Source organism: Apium graveolens, chromosome 10, assembly GCF_009905375.1.
Source record: "Apium graveolens cultivar Ventura chromosome 10, ASM990537v1, whole genome shotgun sequence".
In the NCBI taxonomy this organism is placed as follows: Eukaryota; Viridiplantae; Streptophyta; class Magnoliopsida; order Apiales; family Apiaceae; genus Apium; species Apium graveolens.
This window is the reverse complement of record NC_133656.1, coordinates 60,442,755-60,467,749: the sequence shown is the minus strand read 5'-3', so window position 1 is coordinate 60,467,749 and position 24,995 is coordinate 60,442,755. Positions and strand designations below refer to the sequence as shown.

The window sequence follows — 24,995 nt, the reverse complement described above, 5'->3', positions numbered from 1 at the left end:
CACCATTAGCCTGCATAAAGACCTTAATTCTCATTGACCAGGCAATGTAATTATCCCTCGTCAGCATCGGATAACTTAAACTAACCGCACTATTCTTACTTTTGTTTGTCTCCATTGCCGTCACCTTGGGCATATACTTTGGCATACAACAAATATATATATCTGGTGGCTCTTGATACCAATTCTTGTAATTAAATTGCAGATGTACTAATATATAAAACTGAGAAAAACAAAAGTATGCTGGTAGAAATCCCTTTCTCTTATTTTAAAAATGAATACAATACAATACTTAAAGCTGAACAAATGAACTAGCTAGAAAATAGGAACTAACAGCCTACTACTCCTATACTTTTTCCATGACTCCTAAAAATACTCCACTAATCATCTGACTGTCCTGCAGCTTGGAGGGAACAAATGTAAACTAAAATAAACAAATAGATTCAGATTAATTACTAACAGAAAGGCACCTCCCAGACAATGCAACCAAGAAATGGCTCCGACTGCTGCAAGAAAGGTAAATTTTATACGACATACAAATGTTCACCTCCGGTCAGTGAGAACACCAAAGCGACTCTGACCTTAAATAGTTTTGAAAAGAATGGAGATGATGGTGGTCCATCTGAATGTGATAATCAATATCATAATGATGACACTCCTGTTATGACATTGTCGACCGGTTGGTACAAAGGAGGATCGAGATGCCTAAACAAAATCACCATAAGTGCTAATGGTCGAAGTGTGGATGCCATGGTTATAGACGAGTATGACTCTACCATGGGGTGTGATAATGAATATGATTATCAACCTCCATGCTCAAACAACATAGTGGATGCTCCGAAAGCTGTGTGGGAAGCTTTAGGTTTGGATCAGAATGTCGGGGAGGTTGACATTACCTGGACTGATGCTTAGTGACAAGAATTTCAGTTTATACTGTTAAATATTGATATATATATATATATATCTATGTTCTTAACTTATCATTGTAATAAAAAACTCGGTGTCTATAATTTATATGTAATATAATTTCTTCAGTTAAATTTTGTTCGATATTTGACTTGCATTCTTCGATATATTCATTTGTAACAATCTTCTAAATTCCCTCTTACAACCGCAGGACAGGACAAGAAAGCATATTTTATTAGCATTATGTTTGATCAAATTGATGTTGAGGGAATCTTGTCCCAATAATTTTTAGTTTCTATATATCTGACCTGGGTTACGTGTACAACCACCTATATGTGTTCGTTGAAATTTGCCTGCAGGCTTTAAATTTGCTATACATACAATGCTCAATTACTAGGTATGATAATGAACACTATGAATACTCCCTCTGTCCCAACCATTTTTTTACATTTGGGTTGGGCACATAGATTAAGAAAATTGATAAAGTAGTGGTAGAAAGTTAAAAAAGTGAGTAAAGTGGTGGGACCGATTAATATTTTATGTATAAAGTGGGCACAATGGAGGTAAGTAGTAGAAGAGTTTACTTTTTAAATTATAAAAACTTTACTACTTTTGGAAAATTTTGAAATGTAAAGAATTGGAAGGGACATCCCCGAAAAAAAAATGTAAAGAATTGGTTAGGACAGAGGGAGTAACTATTTTTGCTTTTACTTTCCATTTCTCACTAGTGGTACTAGGACATAATTTTCGATCATCCAATTTGAAATTTTGTCCCTCTGACTGTTTAAATAGTTGGTTCATCTTATGTTCTTGACAGGTCCTAGAGCAAGCTAGGGATCTTGGGAAAGAGTTTAGGAAGATAGCGAAGAAGAAGAAAATTGAAGCTGTTCGTGGCCAAGACTTAGAGTTTGAAAAGGTACTAAGAAAAATATATTTCTCCACTCATATTGTATTTGTATATTGAGTTCAGAAGTTTCATACCTTTGTCTTGGATCCTAAACAGAGATTTTAGGAAGTCATCAGATTTCGTCGGTGTATCCTAAGCCAACTCACGCCTAAACCAGCAAAGCAAATATCTAAAATGGCTAAGCAAATATCCTTTTATCTTGGATCCAGAGGAAACTTTTCATATACTGGTTTATGATTGTTAGATCCCGAATTATCATAGAAGGGGGGGTTGAATACGATAATCACTAAATTTAAAATTCTTTCAAATCTTTAGCGGATATAGATTTAGTGCTCGGTTAGTGGTTTCGTATTCTTGAGAGAAATAGTGCTTGAAACAATAAAACGAGGAACACAAGATATTCAAGGAAATATATATTCGTATATAAATCATCGAGGGTGTTGCTACACCCCGGTAAATAAATTAACCGGCTACAATCTAAGAACAACAAAGTTCCTAGTTTCTACAAAGAATTACAAATCAAATCCTATACAATGATCTAGCTTTTGTTTTTCTAAGGATTTAATTAATGGGTAACGATTATAATGCCCCTATGAATATACAAGAATTAAATTGGGCATTATAACGTTACTCCGGAGAGAAGTTAAACGAATATACAAAAAGCTTGAGCTTTTCTGTAAATCTTTGCTGCTATTTTTCACCTCTTATGGGAGAGAAGATGAACAGAAAATAATTCCAATAGCTTGAATCTGATCTGCTGCAAAGTGTAGTCTTTTTATTCAATTCAAATATGTGGCTCAATTTTAACCACACAAATAAATTGAATGAATCAATAAAGTAGTGGCTGAGACTTCTGTGGCGACAAGGAGTGTTCTGTGCCGATTAAGAGATACAGGGGGCTTAGTTTATTTGTGTGGCGACCAGTATACTACTAGTACATTAAATGTACTTAAAATAAACTTAACTAATTCAAAGTAACTGGCCTATGGAGACCAAGGGGAGGGGGAAACCCGTGGAGACCTCCTGGTGTACTAGTACAACAGTTGTACTAACCAAAACAAATACTGGTATTAGTACTCAAAAAATAATCGCCTGCTTGTTTTCTTTTTATTTAAATATTTTTTTCTTTTTTTCTTTTTCTTTGTTTTCTTTTTCTCTTTCTCTTTCTCTTTTTTTTTCTTTTCTTTCTTTTTTCTTTTCGTTTTCTTTTTGAGTTTAAATTGTAACTAAATTAATTTATAAAATAAACTTAAATATAACTTATATAAATAAAATAATTTAGATTTATAAAATAAACTTATTTAAAGTTTATAAAATAAATAATTTTAAGTTTATTAAATAAATTATATTAAAGTCCACTAAATAAATTTATTTGATTTACCAATTAAACTTTGAGTTTTGCCAGTCCCCTGAGCTGTTTAGCTGTATATCCCGCACACCTCTTCTCGTACTTTAACAGTGTTATGTGGTAAAAAATTAAGGTATATAACTGCTGTATTTATTACTAAGGAACGTGAGCTTCGAGGCTCAATTTGACTACTCTTGTGTTTCGTGACTCAATCTGCCTTAACAAGATGCCTACGTACCTTGCTGATTGCCAAGGATCAAGTCAAAAAACGTAGTTCTGATTTGTGGGGTGAGACCCCTTATATAGATGTTGGGGGTCCTTGAATTGGACTTGGTATAGGAGACTTGGTAGCCAAGTCTCAGAATTAGAATGGACTTTGAAGTCCTAAATGGTAGGAAACTGATTCCTTATCCTTCTAGGTCCCTTAGAGGTTAATCTGCAAGGATTTATGTCCTTATTGAGACTCTTCTCAATAGCTGATTTTTCCCTTATTAATTAATTACAAAATTAATTAATATTCAGGGTTTTGGGACTTCTTTGTTCCATCAGGCCTGATCTGGTCCATCAGGCCTGATCTGGTCCATCAGGCCTGATCAATGTGTTAACCTTTTTGGTCTGAATTTCATACATCTTCTTATTGGGCCTAGTAGCCCAAATCATGTATAATTAATGTAATATTTAATTACACAATCAGGATTTATTTATCCTCTATCATTTGCCCCCAACTTTTGGGAAACCGTATAAGATTTCGCAAAAGTTAAGTTTACTCATTCCCTTATAGGGTATTGTTTTATGTAAAGTGTGGAGCGACCTACACATTTACATTGTTTTGCCTTGTACGCGGCTTCAGGGTCATTTAAAAACTTCCTTTTTATTTTCTTACCTTTTCCCTATTTTTAGGAATTTTCTGGTATTTTTTAGGAATTTTCCCTTTATTTCCGAGATTTTTCCAAATTTTCTGCAATTTTTCACAAACATTTTTTAATTTTCAGCCCTTTTTTGACCAGGATCCTTGTCGAAATTTCGACCTGGATCCTCATCAAATTTTGGGCCAGCCTCTCAATCCTGGTCGAAGGATTTCGACTAGGATCCATGACCTGGATTTTGACCAGGAACCTAGTCGAACCTTCGATCTGGATTTTGGTCAAAAATTATGTCCTTGTTTTGATTCCTGGTCGAAGGATTTCGACTAGGTTTCATGACCTGGTTTTCGACCAGGATCCTAGTTGAACCTTCGACCTGGATTTAGTCGAGATTTCCAGCCTTATTTGATTCCTGTTCGTAAGGTTTCGACTAGGAATCACGACCAGGATTTCGACCTGGATCCTAGTCGAACCTACGACCTGGATCTTGGTCCTCCGTAAAATTTCGTGTTTGAATTATGACCAGAATTTCGACCTCAATCCTGGTCTTATTGATAAGTGCTTTTCTGGATTCTGTTCGAAAGAATTCGAACTGGATCCACGACTTCAATTTCGACCTCAAACTTGGTCTCTTTATCCCGTATTTTTCGGGCACCTGTTCGAAAGAATTCTAATATGATTTATGACCACAGTTTTGACCTCCATCCTGATCTTTTTAATCCGTATTTTTTGGGCGCCTGTTCAAAAGAATTCGAATAGGATTTACGACCTCAAATTCGACCTCAATCCTGGTCTTTATTGGGTTTTTCCTAATTTTAACTTGGATTGGGCGCTGTTTGGGCCTTCAAATTTCCAAATCCTTTTTGAAATTGGGCCTTGTTTTGGGCTTTCAAATTTCCAAATCCTTTTGGGATTTGGGCCTTCACTTTTCTAAATCCTTTTTGGATTTGGGCCTTCACTTTTCCAAATACTTTTTGGATTTGGGCCTCGTTCAGGCCTTTACTTTTCTAAATCCTTTTTGGATTTGGGCCTTCACTTTTCCAAATCCTTTTTGGATTTGGGCCTCATTCAGGCCTTTACTTTTCTAAATCCTTTTGGATTTGGGCCTTCTATTGGGCCTCTTCCAAATTAGAACTGGACTTTAATATGTTTAAATACCTTATTTACAATTTTCTAGAATTCTCGAGAATATTCTTGAATTCTTGCCTATTTATTTATTTCCTTTGGAATTCCTTGGAGTATTCTGGAACGTTCCATTTCTGGGCTTTCTCCTTTGGGCCTTTAAACTTACGTTTTCTCCTATATAAAGGAGTGAGTAGAGTCTATTGCTCCTCACTTCTCATTTCTTTACTTACTAAATTTTCTTCTCCTAAAGATCTCAGAGAAATAATTTGTAGGTCGGAGTTTTTGGACCCCAAAACCTTTACTTAGCAAGCCAGCCCCTTTTTGCATTGTTACTTCAGGTAAAATACCTTTCTCTCTTCTTTTCTTTTGCTCATTTTTGCATAGCTCGTGTTTTAAAATTGTCTTCTTTTGCGCCCTTTTCTCAGATGGCTGATAAGAGAATTACACGTTTGACCAAGATGAACGTGGCCAAAAAGTCCAGCGAGTTCCCCGTTCGATCGAGGTACACTTTCTTAATTAATATGATCAACAGCCGAGGGGATGAGTACCCATCTGACGCGCATCTGGACGCGCATGACCATATCAGTGTCTTCCGGGATCCAAAGGAGCTGGACAAGTTGACTGCTTGTTTCAAAATCAAGGAACCCTTCAAGCTTGTTCTTGCGGGTCCGGCCGACAGGGCCTGTCAATGGAGGAAGGACGCACTATGCGTTTACAGGGACACTCTAAGGGCAGGTATCAGACTCCCCTTTCACCCATTTATCCCTGTTTTGCTAGCTGATGTGGGCATCAGCCCTTGCCAACTCCCACCAAACTCTTGGAGGTTGATTCTGTGCTACTTGTCGCAATGCGCCAAGCACAACGTCCCTACCTCGGTTGCCGTTTTTAGAAAGATTTTTTAGTTCAAGAATAGTCCCGACAAGAATCCGGGGTGGGTTTCTTTGAACCAGCGCCCAACCGTTCCCCACATAGTGAACGGGAAGTCCATCCCTGACAATAATTTGAGGGTGGAAGAAAGATTTTCTGTACATTTTTTGGGAGGCGGCGATTGGGGCACCTTCTTTCGTTTGTCTTTTGGGCTAGATATAGATGGGAACCCTAACGATATAGTTTTGTCTGAGGAGGAGACCAGAGCTTTCAACCTCCTTACTCAAGATAATGGGACTTCCCACTCTTGGGATCTTATCAGGGAGACCGTTCTTGTAGAACGTGGCTTTTCTCCCATTCCTAAAAAGAGTATGTTTCCTTCCTCCTCTAGTTATCTTCGTTTCTCCCACCTTTTACTTTACTAATTTCTCAACTTACTTATCTTATTTATTGTAGTGGCTGAGAAGATTGAGGAGGCTACAAAGCCTAAAGACCTGGAAATGACCAGGATGAAACATGCTGGGAAGGTCTTCAAAGACCCGCGCCTCAGGGATCGCTTCCCGGAGTTCCTACTCCAGGTGAAGGAAGCAGGCGAGGAAGGCCCCAGCCAACCTTTACGTATAAAACAAAAACCAGGGGTTTCTTTCAACCCGCTTGGGGAATCCGGGGGAAGGATTCAATTGTTGGAAACACAGCGCTTGCCAAGGAATGGTCTATGCATTCCATTTCTCCTGTGGATTATCATGACCTTGTCCTTCAATAGGACTTGGAGGCTAACGAGCTTTTTGGAGCTTAGGCCTGGGCTACGATACGTCTTTTTCTTTTGATATCTATAGCTTCCTATCGCAATTTTACTTGTTTCTCACTTTTCCTTTGTTTCTTGCAGGAGAACGTCCACTTTCAAGGGGCAACTCACCAAGCCAAGGCTTGGAAAGTTGGTCTGGAAGACACAAACAAGAAGCTGGAGGAGGCTAACAAGCGTATAGAGGCTCTTGAAGCCCAATTTGCCTCCTCAACTTCTGATCTTGAAACAGCCAGGGTTGAGGTTGTTATTCTCAAGGCTCAAAAAGACAAAGCCTTTGACGGCTGGATGGATACTCAAGAATTCAAAGACCTAATGGTGGAACATGATGCCCTCCTACATCCAGTCAGCTACAAGGAAGGCTGGGACGCTGCTGTGGAGGCTATCCAGGAAGAGTTTCCTGAGGTTCTTGAACAATCTTCTTTCCCCTGCCCTGTACAAGTCCCAGCACTTGGGGGCGTTGCAGATAAGCTTGCCGACCTAATTAAGGACGACCCATTAGGAAGTCAGGGCCAAGGCCAAAAAAGGAAGCAGCTTGAATCCAGCTCTGAAGAGGAGGAATCTTCTTCTGAGGAGGAGACCAAGCCTGTTATAAAGAAGGCCAGGGTAGAAGAGCCTCCAAAACCAGCGTCTCCTAAACCAGCATCTCCTGCGGTATCCAAAGTGTCCAAGGATAGTTCCGAGGAAACCTCTGCGGAGACTTCTGAAGAGACTTCCGAGGGACCGACTGAAGAGACGTCCGAGGAGACATCAGATAGTGGTTCTGAAGAATCTGAGCCTTCCAAGGCCTAAGTTTTATGTATTTTTTCCTTTTTTTAGACAATATCGAACTTTGTAATTGACTTTTACTATTTTCATTTGTATTGTCCAAGTATCATCGTGTTTTCTTTGAGTTTTTGAACTCAAGTTTATAGCTTGGTTTTATCCTTCACAATGCATCAATTTAATAGGCTAGAATAAGCCGAACGCTTTTTATTTTAACTTGGTATTCTTGGTACCTTACATGAGATGGGTTCAACCCTGATAAAATCTAAACATATCTTCTATAAAAAATCCTAAGCAAACAAAGCTTCAAGGTGCTTTTAAACCTACTTGTCACTCTGACAAGTGAAAATCGTGCTTTAACTATTTTACACATAATAAACCTTCAGGTTTTGGCCATGCCAAGTTCTCGGGACTTCAAAACCATCCATAGTCTCTAACTTGTAGGTTCCTCTACCCTGAACGCTCTTGACTTTGTATGGCCCGTCCCAATTTGGGGCAAGTTTCCCTTTCTTCCCTACACCAAAAGCTTCAACTTTCCTCAAGACTAAGTCACCTTGTCTGAAGAACCTTTCTTTAACCCTTAGGTTGTAGTAGAACGAAGCTTTTTTATGATATTCCACTATCTTCGCATGTGCCTCATCTCGTACTTCATCAATTAGATCCAGGGCTAACTTTTGCCCTTCCTTATTTTCCTCAGCATTGAAAGCTTGAATCATGGGGGAGGAATGTGATATTTCCACAGGAACAACTGCTTCTGCCCCATATACTAACATGAAGGGAGTTGCTCCAGTCGTGACTCTACAGGTAGTCCTATAGGCCCATAGTATTGGGAGGATTTCATCCACCCAGTTATTCCTCGACTTCTCGATCCTCTTCTTTAGTCCATCCAGGATTATTCGATTCGCCACTTTCGCTTGCCCATTGGCTTGTGGGTGAGCCACAGAGGTGAATCGCAACTCAATTTCTTTCTCCTCACAATACTTCTTGAATTCCTCATTGTTGAATTGTGTTCCATTGTCAGTGACTAGGATGTAGGGAATTCCATACCGGCACAAAATATTTTCCCACAGGAACTGTGCAACCTGCTTAGTTGTGATTTTGGCCAAAGGCTTTGTAACGACCGAGAAATTATGCTTGTATTATATTATAATAAAGATAAATTATGTGTATTATTATGTGATTAAATGTGTTGAGTCATTAAACCCTAATTGTTATGTGCTATGTGTTGTCTGTTTTGATCCGAACGTGTTTTGGATATTTATTGAATGTTTTATCGAAAGTTATATATTTTATATCAAAACCCGTACAGCTCAAACAATGTTTTAAAAGCCCGTAGTTCAAACAAAATCATTGGACCTTTTTGCCAAAAATGACCTATAGCATATCGCTATTCTGAACCCCTAGACGTTTTACAAATTTACCTTTTTCACGAAAAATGACTTTTCCGGACCCCTTCGGTACCAAAAACCCCACAAAAATCACATTTTTATTTTTATATGATCATGAAATTATCATACATCATTTTTCTTTGCATTTTTGTAATATTCACATTTTTTTGGGAATTTTTGACATTTATTTTGTATTTATTGGATATTTAAAAATTCATTATTAATACCCAAAAATTATAAAAATTGGGGCCACATATTTTTATTAGGAGTGTAATTAGCCCCTTAATTTTAGTTGGGGGTATTATTTTGCATAAATATAAATAGCTAATTTGTAACACCCCCAGATCCGGGGTCGGGGATCCGGGTTGTCACGGTCTTTCTTTCCACAATATCACTTCACTTAATTAATAATAAATAACCTCATGCTGTGACCCCACACTAACACACACCACAACTCGTTATAGTCTCAGAGATGAACATCCAAAAATAATCACAAGTCATTTTATTCCACAATTATCTGCCAATACACCTTAAAAGGTTTCTGAATAAATTTACATTTCATTGCCATTATTACAATTCATAAATATACATAAATCTGGTACATCAAAAGTTGAAGCCTAGTCTATTGGTAGTTCCCTACCTCAGCTACAGTGACTTCAATGCCTATAGGAAGCTGCGGAACGCTTCCTATCCGCTCGCGAATTGGGAGCTTGGTCCTGTTCATCTTATCTATCTGATGTTGTGTGATGAAAGAAGAAAGCAAGGGTGAGCAGAAAGCCCACCAAAATAATATATATAATGATTAACAATATATGAGCCTTCTCATAGTACTCATGAAAGTCTTGGTCAAAAGAAATGAACCAAGTTGATATCTTAATGCGATGAAGTCGCAAAATATTCAGTATATATATATACATATATACTTTTCAAAATATTGGAAGTCCTCTTCCATGCATAATACACACAGAGTTTCAGTGTATAACTGTATAAAAATATCGTTGCAAGGTGATCTCATATATCTAACCTTGTCTCAACGTTTTTCTGAAAATCTTTGTCATGCATAAGATAATCATTTACTAGATATAAGTTTAAAAGATGAAGTTACAAGATACTCCAATATACTTATATCTTTCCAAATACTACTCGAACTACCACCGTTCAAGTTATAATTAGTTTCAAAAGTTCATCACATAGATGAGACTACAAGACCAGATTTGAATAGATTAAATCTTTAAAATATCATCAAAATAAAATGAAGTTACGAGATACTTCATTTGATGCAAATATCATTTTGAAAACTTGACCCTGCCAACACTCAACAATCGCCCAACCGTAGCCTTTCTATCGAAGTGCTCTGGGTAGTGTTGCAGAAATATCCAATTGGATGATGAACTCATTACGGGAGTTTACCGCGCCAGGAAGACCACTTACGATGATCAGTCGTAGTAGTACAACCCCACCATTTTCTACATGTAGAGGAGAACCTGTCGGATTTACTTGTCAACCGAACACTGAACTCCTAAGGAATGGACCGCCTTAGCGGAACTTCCAGGCCATTTGGGCCAATATAATAAGGCTGGGCCGGCGCTACTCGACCACTTACGCCACTCCTAGTTCAGATGAAATCCATGACTCTGAAACGTAAAGCTCGTCCCCACTTTCCCCAAGTAGAAACTTGTTGATACGGCTCCACCGAGAAGTCGTATCTAGTTGGAAAGGAAAACTCACCGATATTTCCCAGGCGATGCCTGTTAATGGATTAACTTGTTCCAAGAATTTTACTTCCCGAGTGTTGGGTAAGTAATCGATTCATTTAACAAAACAGCAACCTTGTTGCGAATATAAAATACACCACAGAGCCGGATCCCTTAGGTTTTTGAGCGAGTATTCAAGTTCCCTTAAAATGGAAGATCTTGAATTTGAAAACAAGTTTTGGGATCCGCTCTACCTTTTAAATTCATTTTGAAGACTCGAAAACATTTTTAAGAATGTTTGGAGTAAAGCTGATTTAATGAAGTAAATCAGTCCTCATTATATTTAGAAAATGTCTGAATATTATTATTTAAATAATATTCCCATAAAGAATAATCTTTATAAAAATAATCGAAGTAGAAGTATTACAAACTTATACTTGAAATGGATATCAAATAACCAAAGATATACTTATATGAAAGTACTATCTTTATTTGAATAATCGAAAATCAGTTTGACTATTGACACCTTATTCTTTAATAAAATAAAGAATATATTTCAGTAATAAGCGGAGTCATAATACCTCGAATGAATATTATAAATAATATTCATTAAATAAAATAAAGAAGTCATACATCCTCATGTGAATATTCAAATAATATTCAATAATAAAATAAAGGAGTCATAAGTCCTCGGATGAATATTCATAATAATATTCATTAAATAAAATAAAGTTATCGAATAAACCTTATTCGATTAATAGTTTTGAAAACTATAACCATATATATATATATATAAATATATATGTATATATACATATATACAAAATCTACTCGGGATCCTCGACTCCCGGTTTTAGAAAATATTTTCACCTTTGGGTCCCTATACTAAGGGTATATGCAAATTACCGCTATTCTCTAGCATAGGTATTATCAACTGAATCAACAGATATATATAGCAAGAATACGAAACAGGCATGCATATATATCATATAACATGCTACAATATATCGCAAAATTTGCTAATAACAATCATGCACTATCACAAGATAATGCATATACATATATTTACATCACAACAACAGTTATAACGGGTAGAAAACTTGCCTGAGCGACTGGGGGTTACAAATGGCTCGGGACGAGTCTGGTAACCTATAAACAACAAGTAAGTTGGAATTAAACCAAAGTCACTTGTAAATCTATACTTTAACCAACTTAGACTCTAACGCTTGCTTTGCGCTTACTGATTCTCTTAAGTCACTCGAGTACCCTCGGCTCCACCATTTTTAATAGTTTAACCATTACGAGTTTTAAGGCGATTCCTTCGCGAGTGTCTTACCAACTGCCTAACACACTTAACATAATTGTTTCATACACTAATTAACCCTTTAAGGTCCTTAACCAAGGTTTCAAAGTAAGGCGAGGGGTAATGGTTCGGTCGCGAAACGCCGTTACTTAAAACAGTCATTTCTCCTAAACCGTACATCGGAATCAAACGAACTTCATATCAAAACGAAGCTCGTAACATGAACTATCTAAACATGGCAATGGTCAAAACCTAGCAGGGAGTTCTTGGGTCCTAATGTTATGAACAAAAGCAGTCTAAAGTAAATCGGACATTACGACGGCTATGTTTACGCGATTTCCCAAATTTTTACCATTCCAAATCATATCAATCCAACTACCAATCAACAACAACTCAAGATACACATCAATGCTACTGATTTCAGTCATAATAAGCTCAAGGATCTCAATCCAATCATATATTATAACATCTCCAAATTCAACTAAACTACTTAATAATTAAGCTCGAATCATGCTTATCATTCAAATTACTACTCATCCATCCAAACCATCTCCAAACTTCAACATTCAAACTTATTACTAAAGGGTGTGAAGATTTATACCTTCCTTGGGAGGTGTTAAGTTGCTAGGAAGCCTTAGGGAGCCTCCTACAAGCTTGATCTTTCCAAAGAAATCAAGAACACAAAGTTAGGCTTTGAAGTTTCTAAAAGTCCGATTTAAAGAACTGTAAAAATGAGGGTCTTACCTTGCTTATTTGGAAGATACTTGTGAACAAGAGTTGTAGGACATCTCAATACCTTTCCAACGAGCTATAGAGCACAACATTTGAGTGAGTATTGAAGGAGATATGGCAGTTTGAAGTTGCTGGGTTTGTTTTAGCCGAGAGCTTTCTTCTTGAAATGGGAAAGTCAACTTCTAATTTTTGTGTTTTATGATATTTGCTTGGTTGCTTCTCCTTTTTGGCCTTGGAAAATGTTTTAGCTTTTTACCATGGTAAATTTTACATGGCCCAAAATCAACCAACAAAACAAAACCCCTTGTCATGCTTATGTCATCTTGCACATGTCATAATGCTTCCACTTGTCCACACCTTGTTGGTTTGATGACATCATCATCCCTAACCTCCTTGATTAACTCCTAATTGCTTGCCTAATGACCGCTGATCTGTTATACGGTTCGCTTAACTTTTGTTTTCGTTTATCGTTTGAGGGATCATACCCGGGATCTTATTATTTAGGTTCCCTTAACCTTTCTCAATATATTATATTCCTTTTATGATCCTCTCTTATAATCCATTAATTTAAATCCTTTTTATCCTGTTACCTTATACTCAATTCTTTCCGTATCTAGTGGATTTCCGGGAAAAATCAAAGTGTTCGGAATTGGATTCTGACGATCTTTACATACACTTATATACCATGTAGAGTACTAATAAAATCTCAGAATATCCATAATAGAACCCCTACATAGTGTGGCATGAAAACTTTTCTCATTCAGCAAAAACACTATTCATAAGGGTTTCAAAAAAAAAAAATTCCAAAAATTGGGGTTATTACAGTCTCCCCTCCTTAAAAGGATTCCGTCCCGGAATCAGATAGAAAATGAATAGGGATACTCTCTTAGCATTGCACTTTCTAACTCTCGAGTAAATTTTCCCACATTGTGGTTCTACCATCAAACTCTGACTAGTTTGATAACCCTTTTCCTAAGCAATTGTTCCTTTTTCAATCTATAACCCTTTCTGGTTGCTCCATATAGGTTACGTTGGGTTGCATGTCTATGCGCTCATATGCCCTTATTTATCTGGCATCCGAATTACACTTTCTTAACATTGATACGTGGAACACATTATGAACTTGCTACATGTTCGGGGGTAGGGCTAGCTCATATGCTAACTTCCCAAAACGTCTTAATATATCCAAGGGTCCAACAAATTGTAGACTTAGCTTTCCTTTCTTTCCGAACCTCATCAATCCTTTCCAAGGGATACCTATCACATTACTAGGTCCCCTATTTCATACTCTTTGTCCTTTTGAGTCAAATCAGCATACCTCTTATGTCCATCTTGGACTACTACCAGCCGTCCTCTGATTAGATCTATTATATCCCTGGTCCTTTGGACTACTGCGGGTCCGAGCATCTTGCGCTCTACAACTTCATCCTAACATAAGGGAGATCGACATTGTCTTCCCTCAAGGATCTCATAAGGCGATATCTCAATACTGATATATGATCTATTGTCGTAAGAAAATTCGATCCGTGTTAAATGATCATTCCAATTTCTTTCAATTCTATGGCACAGACTCTCATTATAGCTTTTAGCATTAGAGCTTTTGCTTCTTAATACCCATTCTTTTCCAGTTCATAATCGCTACTACCTTCCGTTCCTACTATTATACTGGTTATATTTTTGCTCGTTAGCGTTCTATAACCTTTTAATAACCACGTCAACCTTAGTATCACGAACGCGTTAGAATCGGAATACCACCGTACTGATACTACTTCCTTTAGCTGCTTCCATCTTCGAAAGCTTGGTCCTTCATATAGAAGTAAAAGAATTTATTGAGAGATCACTATGATCATGAACACTTGTTATATCGCATAGTTAGTACAAAAGGTGGCCAACCTTTAGTACTTGACAAGCAATTAAACAATAGTTGGTATCCTACTAGGCTTCTATCACACAGATAGATAGTCATTCGACAATACCTCCCCTTCTGGAAGGGTTGTTCTTCTCAGCTTACATGAAATGAAAAGAAGAGAAAAAAACGAACTGAAGAGAATTGTATATTCGTAAAAAAAAATTATTGCCATAAAATAGCTGGCTTGGAATCTACCTCTGAACTATAGAGGTTTGTCATAGGAGAACAAAACATATATGTATTTATATCAGCATCAAGTATTATAGCATCGTATTCCACATGCCTAAATATTTTCGCTATTCCGTCCATCATTCTATGGACCCATGCTCTTCCTCGAGCTTATACACAATCACCTTTAAAACTCCCTCGATATCGAAAATCGAATCTGGGATCTTATTCTAGACATCATCGTTACTAGAATTCTATGCTTGCACTGCAACCTTCCTCGTATAGTAATACGACTCTCTATTGATAAGAAAGAATAAATATTCAAAAGGTAAATAATTGACCTAGTTTTTCTATCAAAGATAACTTATACGCCAACACGACCCGATTAGGGGTACTCAATCTCAACATCCATTCCAATACAACTCTCACGGTTGTAATCGGCTCATTACTCGCAGAATCATTGCTGCATTACTATGGTCCACCACTGACCTACTGTCGTCATACGCTTTCCATGAAATCTTAATATCTAACCATACGGAGTCCATACATATCGTATAGAATTCTTCTAAGGAGGTAACATAATCACCATTCCTGATTCATGAAGAACACTCCTGATCCTGACATACATATGACATGAAGCAGATAAAATTGCAGAAGAGTTTCAATCAAAGCAACGATAGCAGGTTAATACCATTCTTAATCGTATGCCTTCAATAGAAGACTTAACTCCAAGGTTTGTTTAGTCCTTTTTGAAATATGGTCCTGGATTATTCTCAAGAGAGGACCTTCTAAGATAGATAGCCCGTTCATGGCGATTACACGAATTAAACCTTTACCAACTACTATTACGGTTGGGTATTGCACAGTCATCAGAAGGAATGTCAATCTTCCAAACCATAATACAACCTTCACAGTTTTAACCATCATCACTGCATTCTTTTGGCACACGCACCTATAATTATCCACTTACCTTTAAAGTGTCGGCCACCTCTTTGGCCTTTCCTGATAGTAAAATTTCCTTACAGTCAATGTCATTTTAACCACCTCCAAATAAATTTTCTACCTTATTTCAATCAGAGCTTATGTGAAAATGCTTTTCTTTAATATCTGATGAGTAAATAATAATAAAAAAAATCAACATTTTTCCATAAGTTATTGCCTCAGTCTTTAGAGGCTAATCACTATCAAGACTGACTCTTAATCATACTTAGAACATCTTTTATCTTAAGTCCTAATTGCCCTGAACAATTTTGACCATTACTGGTTCGATCCATACTTTCTCGTGGTTTAACACGTGCCCCACTTGGCAACATTATAATTACGTCATATTTCCTTTATCAACATTTCTATTCTTGAGAATTTTGAATATTACCTTTCTCCTTGTAAAACCTCTAAGGTTATCCTTCAATCGTTCTTCCTGTATTCCCTAGATACAGGGCATATCAAGATACCATTTATTAATACCAGAATCATTGTCTATATACTTCTGAAAAATTTCTCCACTGATTCTTAAAGGTTGTTGTTACCTTAACCCTTTCCCAATCATTCTGTCAAAACTCATACTGTCCCTATTAAGAATGCCAACCTTTATGCATTCCCCTAGGATTCATTTTAAGTTACCGATGTTCTATCCTTAATTCCACCTTTAAAAGGTACCTGCATCCTTCCATGGATAAATCAAGTCATATATCCCTGATAAGGGTGTCTTATTCAATCATTCCCACCTCGATAATATATGCCTAGTTTCACAATAACATCTGTATTCCAAATGAGGTCAATCAATATGGCCTCCAAAGATAACAGCGGTTGTCCGCTTGTCTCGCCTAATTTGGTAACGATAACAAGGATGTTCTGGAGGATATTGGTCGTGTTCAACGTGAACTTCTTCTTAATAATTCCTTATTTACTTTTGTTGTTTATCTCAACAGTCACCTCAATGTTGGGATATCTTTCATACCTGGCGTCTCCCTTTCTGGGTATCAAGCCACCGGTCTTACACTTCACATTCTTGAAGGTCACTTCCTTCATCCAATTTTCCTAATTTCTTACTTTCTTGTCTCCTCAGTCTATCCGCGTCTCATTATTTATCCTTCGAACTATCTCAAGGTTTTCCTCGAATCCTCCCAACTTAAAGGGGATAAAATATACATAACTCTTATGCCTTCAACCATCAATTTTAACTCATGGTGAATCACCCTCATCCTGACGATTACATACTCTTCTATTTCTATTTCTACGAGTCTTTAGGGTTTCCTCATACCCAACTCCCTTATCATTCCTCAAACTCTCTTGCCTTTATATTCCTTTCTCTTATCGTTATTTCATGAACCAACACAACATAAACATTGATTTCAGACATCCCGTCATTCTGGATTCGTGTCTTCAGAACGAATCTTGATAACTTTTACAACTTAGATTCATAATTCATCATACTCGTCTGCCTTTGTTCTGGCTCTAAAGCTTTTACACTATTCCATAACCTTGGGAATTACTTTCCCGAAAACAATTGGCTGAACTTTAATCAGTTTATTATAATCTCTTGCTCCGTGCCTTCCTTGGCCTTTCACCAGCGGGTGGTCTCTCTCTTAGGAGGGTAAGTGACAAAAACAGTCTTTTGTGGTTCGTCAATCCTTTAGAATCTCAAATGATTCCTCTATTTCCTTTAGCCAGGTCCTTGGCTTGGCTGGGCCAGCTTGTTCCTTGGAACTCTGAGAGCTTAGCGACTTAGAGGTCCTGAAAGAATTTCACACCACATTGTTTCCTCAAGGTGGTGGTTGGGGATAATAGTCTAAGTTCTCTTTAGACAGGTCCATGAATTGCCGTATAGGGGTACCATCTCGGGTCTCCTTTCCTTACTCGACTTTTGTTTCCTCAGTCTAAATATTTCTTCCTACTACCCATAATTGGGGTCATCTTACATAATTTAAATCCTCATTTTCCACTTCATCATGTTATGGGTTCCTTTTGTCTTGGTGGCAACCTCCCTGACTATCACGTTCAGGGTTTGCTCTAACTCTTATTCCTCAAACTAGCTTTCATCTAAGATTTCATCTTTAAGCTCTTAAACATTTGGAACCCAAATTCTGTAGGAATGCCTCATTATTCCCTTATCATCTTTCTCGGTATTAATCTCTTATCTATTTGTTGGCTTTCTGCCTTCATTCATCACTTTTTCTGGCACAATATGTTCTTTTTCAATAATTCGGGCTGTATTGCAATCTCAAACAGCTTTTCGATACCGGCTCCTGTTACCTTCACTTCTATCTCCAAAATCTCTTATAAACTCTCCCAAAGACATTATCATCTTGAGTCTCTCCTTTTTACTAAGGGCATCAGCCACCACATTGGCTTTCCCCGAATGATAAAGAATCTCCCAATCATAATTCTTGATTAGCTCTAACTGCCTCCTCTGGCGTATGTTGAGCTCTTTCTACGTAAAAATGTACTAGAGCTCCTATGGTTTTTGTAAATCTTGCACTTCTCTCCATACAAGTAGTGCCTCCAATCTTTAGGGAAAAACTATTGCCACGAGCCCAAGCTCATGGGCGGGGATATCGAATTTCATATTACCTTAATTGTCTTGACATGTACGCGATTACCTTACCGTGCTGCATAAGCACGCACCCTAAGCCCTTGTGCGAAGCGTCACTACACTTCACAAAATCTTCTTTTCCATCCGGCAATGCCATCATAGGGGCCGTCACCAATCTTTGCTTCAGTTCTTAAAAGCTGTTCTCGCATTTCTCTGTCCATTCAAACTTCTCAGTCTTACGAGTAAGCCGCGTTAAAGGGGCTACTATCTTTACAAACTTGAACGAACCTCCGGTAGTGACCGGCCAATCCTACCTCTGGTAGTCGACCTAACCATGGTCATCAATTCATCAGTGGTCCTTTATCCAATCTTGTCAGGATCCTCCATGGGATCCTCCTCAACAACTATCCCTTCTAGGACAACATCCTCAACCGCTACATCCTCAATATTAACATCATCCGGTCCTGCATTAGGACACTCTATCGGATCCATAATCCGATCTCCAACTAGTAATAAAACATCATCGCGCTGTTGCTCCTCAACCTCAGGGTTCGGAGTCCCGCTACTATATACGATAACGAACTACGCTCCTATCACGATATTTATAAGGGTTCCCATAAGGGTTTTAACTGTCAGTACTACGTTAGGTAGCCCGACTATGAACTTGGCAAGAGTTCTTATTATCTTAATGAACTTATTATCTTAACGTCCCATCATCTCTGAGGTTTATAACGCTTAGCTTTGATACCACTTCTGTAACACCCCCAGATCCGGGGTCGGGGATCCGGGTTGTCACGGTCTTTCTTTCCACAATATCACTTCACTTAATTAATAATAAATAACCTCATGCTGTGACCCCACACTAACACACACCACAACTCGTTATAGTCTCAGAGATGAACATCCAAAAATAATCACAAGTCATTTTATTCCACAATTATCTGCCAATACACCTTAAAAGGTTTCTGAATAAATTTACATTTCATTGCCATTATTACAATTCATAAATATACATAAATCTGGTACATCAAAAGTTGAAGCCTAGTCTATTGGTAGTTCCCTACCTCAGCTACAGTGACTTCAATGCCTATAGGAAGCTGCGGAACGCTTCCTATCCGCTCGCGAATTGGGAGCTTGGTCCTGTTCATCTTATCTATCTGATGTTGTGTGATGAAAGAAGAAAGCAAGGGTGAGCAGCAAGCCCACCAAAATAATATATATAATGATTAACAATATATGAGCCTTCTCATAGTACTCATGAAAGTCTTGGTCAAAAGAAATGAACCAAGTTGATATCTTAATGCGATGAAGTCGCAAAATATTCAGTATATATATATACATATATACTTTTCAAAATATTGGAAGTCCTCTTCCATGCATAATACACACAGAGTTTCAGTGTATAACTGTATAAAAATATCGTTGCAAGGTGATCTCATATATCTAACCTTGTCTCAATGTTTTTCTGAAAATCTTTGTCATGCATAAGATAATCATTTACTAGATATAAGTTTAAAAGATGAAGTTACAAGATACTCCAATATACTTATATCTTTCCAAATACTACTCGAACTACCACCGTTCAAGTTATAATTAGTTTCAAAAGTTCATCACATAGATGAGACTACAAGACCAGATTTGAATAGATTAAATCTTTAAAATATCATCAAAATAAAATGAAGTTACGAGATACTTCATTTGATGCAAACATCATTTTGAAAACTTGACCCTGCCAACACTCAACAATCGCCCAACCGTAGCCTTTCTATCGAAGTGCTCTGGGTAGTGTTGCAGAAATATCCAATTGGATGATGAACTCATTACGGGAGTTTACCGCGCCAGGAAGACCACTTACGATGATCAGTCGTAGTAGTACAACCCCACCATTTTCTACATGTAGAGGAGAACCTGTCGGATTTACTTGTCAACCGAACACTGAACTCCTAAGGAATGGACCGCCTTAGCGGAACTTCCAGGCCATTTGGGCCAATATAATAAGGCTGGGCCGGCGCTACTCGACCACTTACGCCACTCCTAGTTCAGATGAAATCCATGACTCTGAAACGTAAAGCTCGTCCCCACTTTCCCCAAGTAGAAACTTGTTGATACGGCTCCACCGAGAAGTCGTATCTAGTTGGAAAGGAAAACTCACCGATATTTCCCAGGCGATGCCTGTTAATGGATTAACTTGTTCCAAGAATTTTACTTCCCGAGTGTTGGGTAAGTAATCGATTCATTTAACAAAACAGCAACCTTGTTGCGAATATAAAATACACCACAGAGCCGGATCCCTTAGGTTTTTGAGCGAGTATTCAAGTTCCCTTAAAATGGAAGATCTTGAATTTGAAAACAAGTTTTGGGATCCGCTCTACCTTTTAAATTCATTTTGAAGACTCAAAAACATTTTTAAGAATGTTTGGAGTAAAGCTGATTTAATGAAGTAAATCAGTCCTCATTATATTTAGAAAATGTCTGAATATTATTATTTAAATAATATTCCCATAAAGAATAATCTTTATAAAAATAATCGAAGTAGAAGTATTACAAACTTATACTTGAAATGGATATCAAATAACCAAAGATATACTTATATGAAAGTACTATCTTTATTTGAATAATCGAAAATCAGTTTGACTATTGACACCTTATTCTTTAATAAAATAAAGAATATATTTCAGTAATAAGCGGAGTCATAATACCTCGAATGAATATTATAAATAATATTCATTAAATAAAATAAAGAAGTCATACATCCTCATGTGAATATTCAAATAATATTCAATAATAAAATAAAGGAGTCATAAGTCCTCGGATGAATATTCATAATAATATTCATTAAATAAAATAAAGTTATCGAATAAACCTTATTCGATTAATAGTTTTGAAAACTATAACCATATATATATATAAATATATATGTATATATATACATATATACAAAATCTACTCGGGATCCTCGACTCCCGGTTTTAGAAAATATTTTCACCTTTGGGTCCCTATACTAAGGGTATATGCAAATTACCGCTATTCTCTAGCATAGGTATTATCAACTGAATCAACAGATATATATAGCAAGAATACGAAACAGGCATGCATATATATCATATAACATGCTACAATATATCGCAAAATTTGCTAATAACAATCATGCACTATCACAAGATAATGCATATACATATATTTACATCACAACAACAGTTATAACGGGTAGAAAACTTGCCTGAGCGACTGGGGGTTACAAATGGCTCGGGACGAGTCTGGTAACCTATAAACAACAAGTAAGTTGGAATTAAACCAAAGTCACTTGTAAATCTATACTTTAACCAACTTAGACTCTAACGCTTGCTTTGCGCTTACTGATTCTCTTAAGTCACTCGAGTACCCTCGGCTCCACCATTTTTAATAGTTTAACCATTACGAGTTTTAAGGCGATTCCTTCGCGAGTGTCTTACCAACTGCCTAACACACTTAACATAATTGTTTCATACACTAATTAACCCTTTAAGGTCCTTAAACAAGGTTTCAAAGTAAGGCGAGGGGTAATGGTTCGGTCGCGAAACGCCGTTACTTAAAACGGTCATTTCTCCTAAACCGTACATCGGAATCAAACGAACTTCATATCAAAACGAAGCTCGTAACATGAACTATCTAAACATGGCAATGGTCAAAACCTAGCAGGGAGTTCTCGGGTCCTAATGTTATGAACAAAAGCAGTCTAAAGTAAATCGGACATTACGACGGCTATGTTTACGCGATTTCCCAAATTTTTACCATTCCAAATCATATCAATCCAACTACCAATCAACAACAACTCAAGATACACATCAATGCTACTGATTTCAGTCATAATAAGCTCAAGGATCTCAATCCAATCATATATTATAACATCTCCAAATTCAACTAAACTACTTAACAATTAAGCTCGAATCATGCTTATCATTCAAATTACTACTCATCCATCCAAACCATCTCCAAACTTCAACATTCAAACTTATTACTAAAGGGTGTGAAGATTTATACCTTCCTTGGGAGGTGTTAAGTTGCTAGGAAGCCTTAGGGAGCCTCCTACAAGCTTGATCTTTCCAAAGAAATCAAGAACACAAAGTTAGGCTTTGAAGTTTCTAAAAGTCCGATTTAAAGAACTGTAAAAATGAGGGTCTTACCTTGCTTATTTGGAAGATACTTGTGAACAAGAGTTGTAGGACATCTCAATACCTTTCCAACGAGCTATAGAACATAACATTTGAGTGAGTATTGAAGGAGATATGGCAGTTTGAAGTTGCTGGGTTTGTTTTAGCCGAGAGCTTTCTTCTTGAAATGGGAAAGTCAACTTCTACTTTTTGTGTTTTATGATATTTGCTTGGTTGCTTCTCCTTTTTGGCCTTGGAAAATGTTTTAGCTTTTTACCATGGTAAATTTTACATGGCCCAAAATCAACCAACAAAACAAAACCCCTTATCATGCTTATGTCATCTTGCACATGTCATAATGCTTCCACTTGTCCACACCTTGTTGGTTTGATGACATCATCATCCCTAACCTCCTTGATTAACTCCTAATTGCTTGCCTAATGACCGCTGATCTGTTATACGGTTCACTTAACTTTTGTTTTCGTTTATCGTTTGAGGGATCATACCCGGGATCTTATTATTTAGGTTCCCTTAACCTTTCTCAATATATTATATTCCTTTTATGATCCTCTCTTATAATCCATTAATTTAAATCCTTTTTATCCTGTTACCTTATACTCAATTCTTTCCGTATCTAGTGGATTTCCGGGAAAAATCAAAGTGTTCGGAATTGGATTCTGACGATCTTTACATACACTTATATACCATGTAGAGTACTAATAAAATCTCAGAATATCCATAATAGAACCCCTACATAGTGTGGCATGAAAACTTTTCTCATTCAGCAAAAACACTATTCATAAGGGTTTCAAAAAAAAAAATTCTAAAAATTGGGGTTATTACATAATTATTAATAATTAATTAGTTAATTAATCATAAAAATTCAGAAAATTAGGAATTAGGGTTTGTGGGTGAAGAACATGGCTGGGTGAAGAACATGGCAGATAATCAATCACAGATTTGAAGGTGATTCCGACATCCAAATCGATCATGTAAGTAGTCCAATTGAAGCTGGTGAACTGTAGTTTATGATTCTGTGATCAATTTCAGTTAATAAGTATTCGATTTTAATTTCGTATTTTCTGATTATTTGCTTGAATTCGGGTTTTGATTTTGGTTAGTTGTTAGAAGATTTTGATGTTGTAGTTGTGTAGATCATCGTTTTTGCAATTGAACGGCACCGGTTTTGTGTTCATTGGCTTCATTTTGAGGTTGGCCGGAAAAGCGGCGACGCCGCCGTTGTTGTCGGTGGTTCAGCCGACGGGGACGGCTGGGAACGAAGGTTGAGGAAGGAGATGAGCAGGAACGGGGTTGCAGGACGTTGGAAAGGAGAAATCGTAGACGAATCAAGCCAGGAGCGTGTTGTCGTCGTTCGAATCGCCAGAAAACAGCCCGCCGACGTCAGGTTCCGTTCAGGCAACCACCTGTTCTTCGCGACCCGGAGTCGACCCGGTTCCAACCCGGTTTCGACCCGGGTTTGATCCAATAAAACCCAAAATCAAATCCTGAATTATGTTTCTGGAATTTTAATTATTTATTTATATTTTATAAAAGTAAAAATCAGTTTTTAATAATTCTAAAAAGTAAATAAAAATTAGATTTAAATTCTGAAAAATATTATAATTAATTTCTAAATTATTTTATTAATTTAGAAATTCGAATTTAATTATTTATTTAATTATTTATTATTTATTTAATTAATTAATAATTAGGTAATTAATTAATAGATAAGGATTAAAAATAATCGAATAATATGAATAATAATTCGATAATTAGTTAAATATTACGAGTAACTCGTACCTATTCGAGTAGCGATTCCTTAAGTTAGAATTATTATTCGAGCGATGATTATTCGAAGAGTGTCGTAATGATTATTCGTATCGAATAATTTAATACAGATAATTAATTAATTAATTAATCGTATAAGTAATAATTATAATGGTTCGATAGTTATGCGATGATCGCGAGTAGCTCGTATTTATACGAGTAGTTGCTCGTTGAGTTAAATTTTGATTCGAGTAATGATTATTTATTCAATAAATAGCGTATAAGATATTTGTATTGAGTGATTATTTATAAATAATCGATCTAATCGAGTAAATCATAATAATTTATAAATAATTATAATAAATTATAATTAATCCTAATAGTTAGGGATTAATTATTTTTAAATACAATAATTATTAAATAATTATTTAAAAATATAATTAAGGATTATTTAATTATAATTAATTATTTATAATTAATTATTAATTAATTAAATCTTGTTTAATTCGTAATAATTAAACCGTTAGTCCGATTTGAGTAAAACGAAGACCCCTAGACTCAGAAAAATGAAACGAATCCAATAAAAATAATTGTAGGTCATAATTTCTTCGGAAAGAGAGTGGTCTTGTGTTAGTTAATTGTTTATATGCCCTAATAGGGGTAGAATCGAGTCAAATAAATCCCGAAAATTATAATAAAATCAGATAGGGTTAGTTAATACAGGTATGAGTCTAGTATCGATTCTAAAAATATTTATAAGTCCAAAAATCAATTATGTGCTTTATGTGCTAT

The 24,995-nt window shown here is 36.6% G+C and overlaps 1 protein-coding gene across 1 annotated transcript; it reads left to right on the top strand.

Annotated features, from left to right (window-relative positions):
- Positions 1–477: 477 nt before the first annotated feature.
- Positions 478–909, top strand: LOC141690606 (kiwellin-1-like). Its single transcript, XM_074495392.1, has one exon. The coding sequence runs from the start codon at positions 478–480 to the stop codon at positions 907–909; it is 432 nt and encodes a 143-aa protein (XP_074351493.1).
- The last annotated feature ends 24,086 nt before the right edge of the window (positions 910–24,995 follow it).

Coding starts and splice junctions, on each gene's coding strand:
- LOC141690606 (XM_074495392.1), top strand. CDS start 478: ATGCAACCAAGAAATGGCTCCGACTGCTGCAAGAAAGGTAAATTTTAT.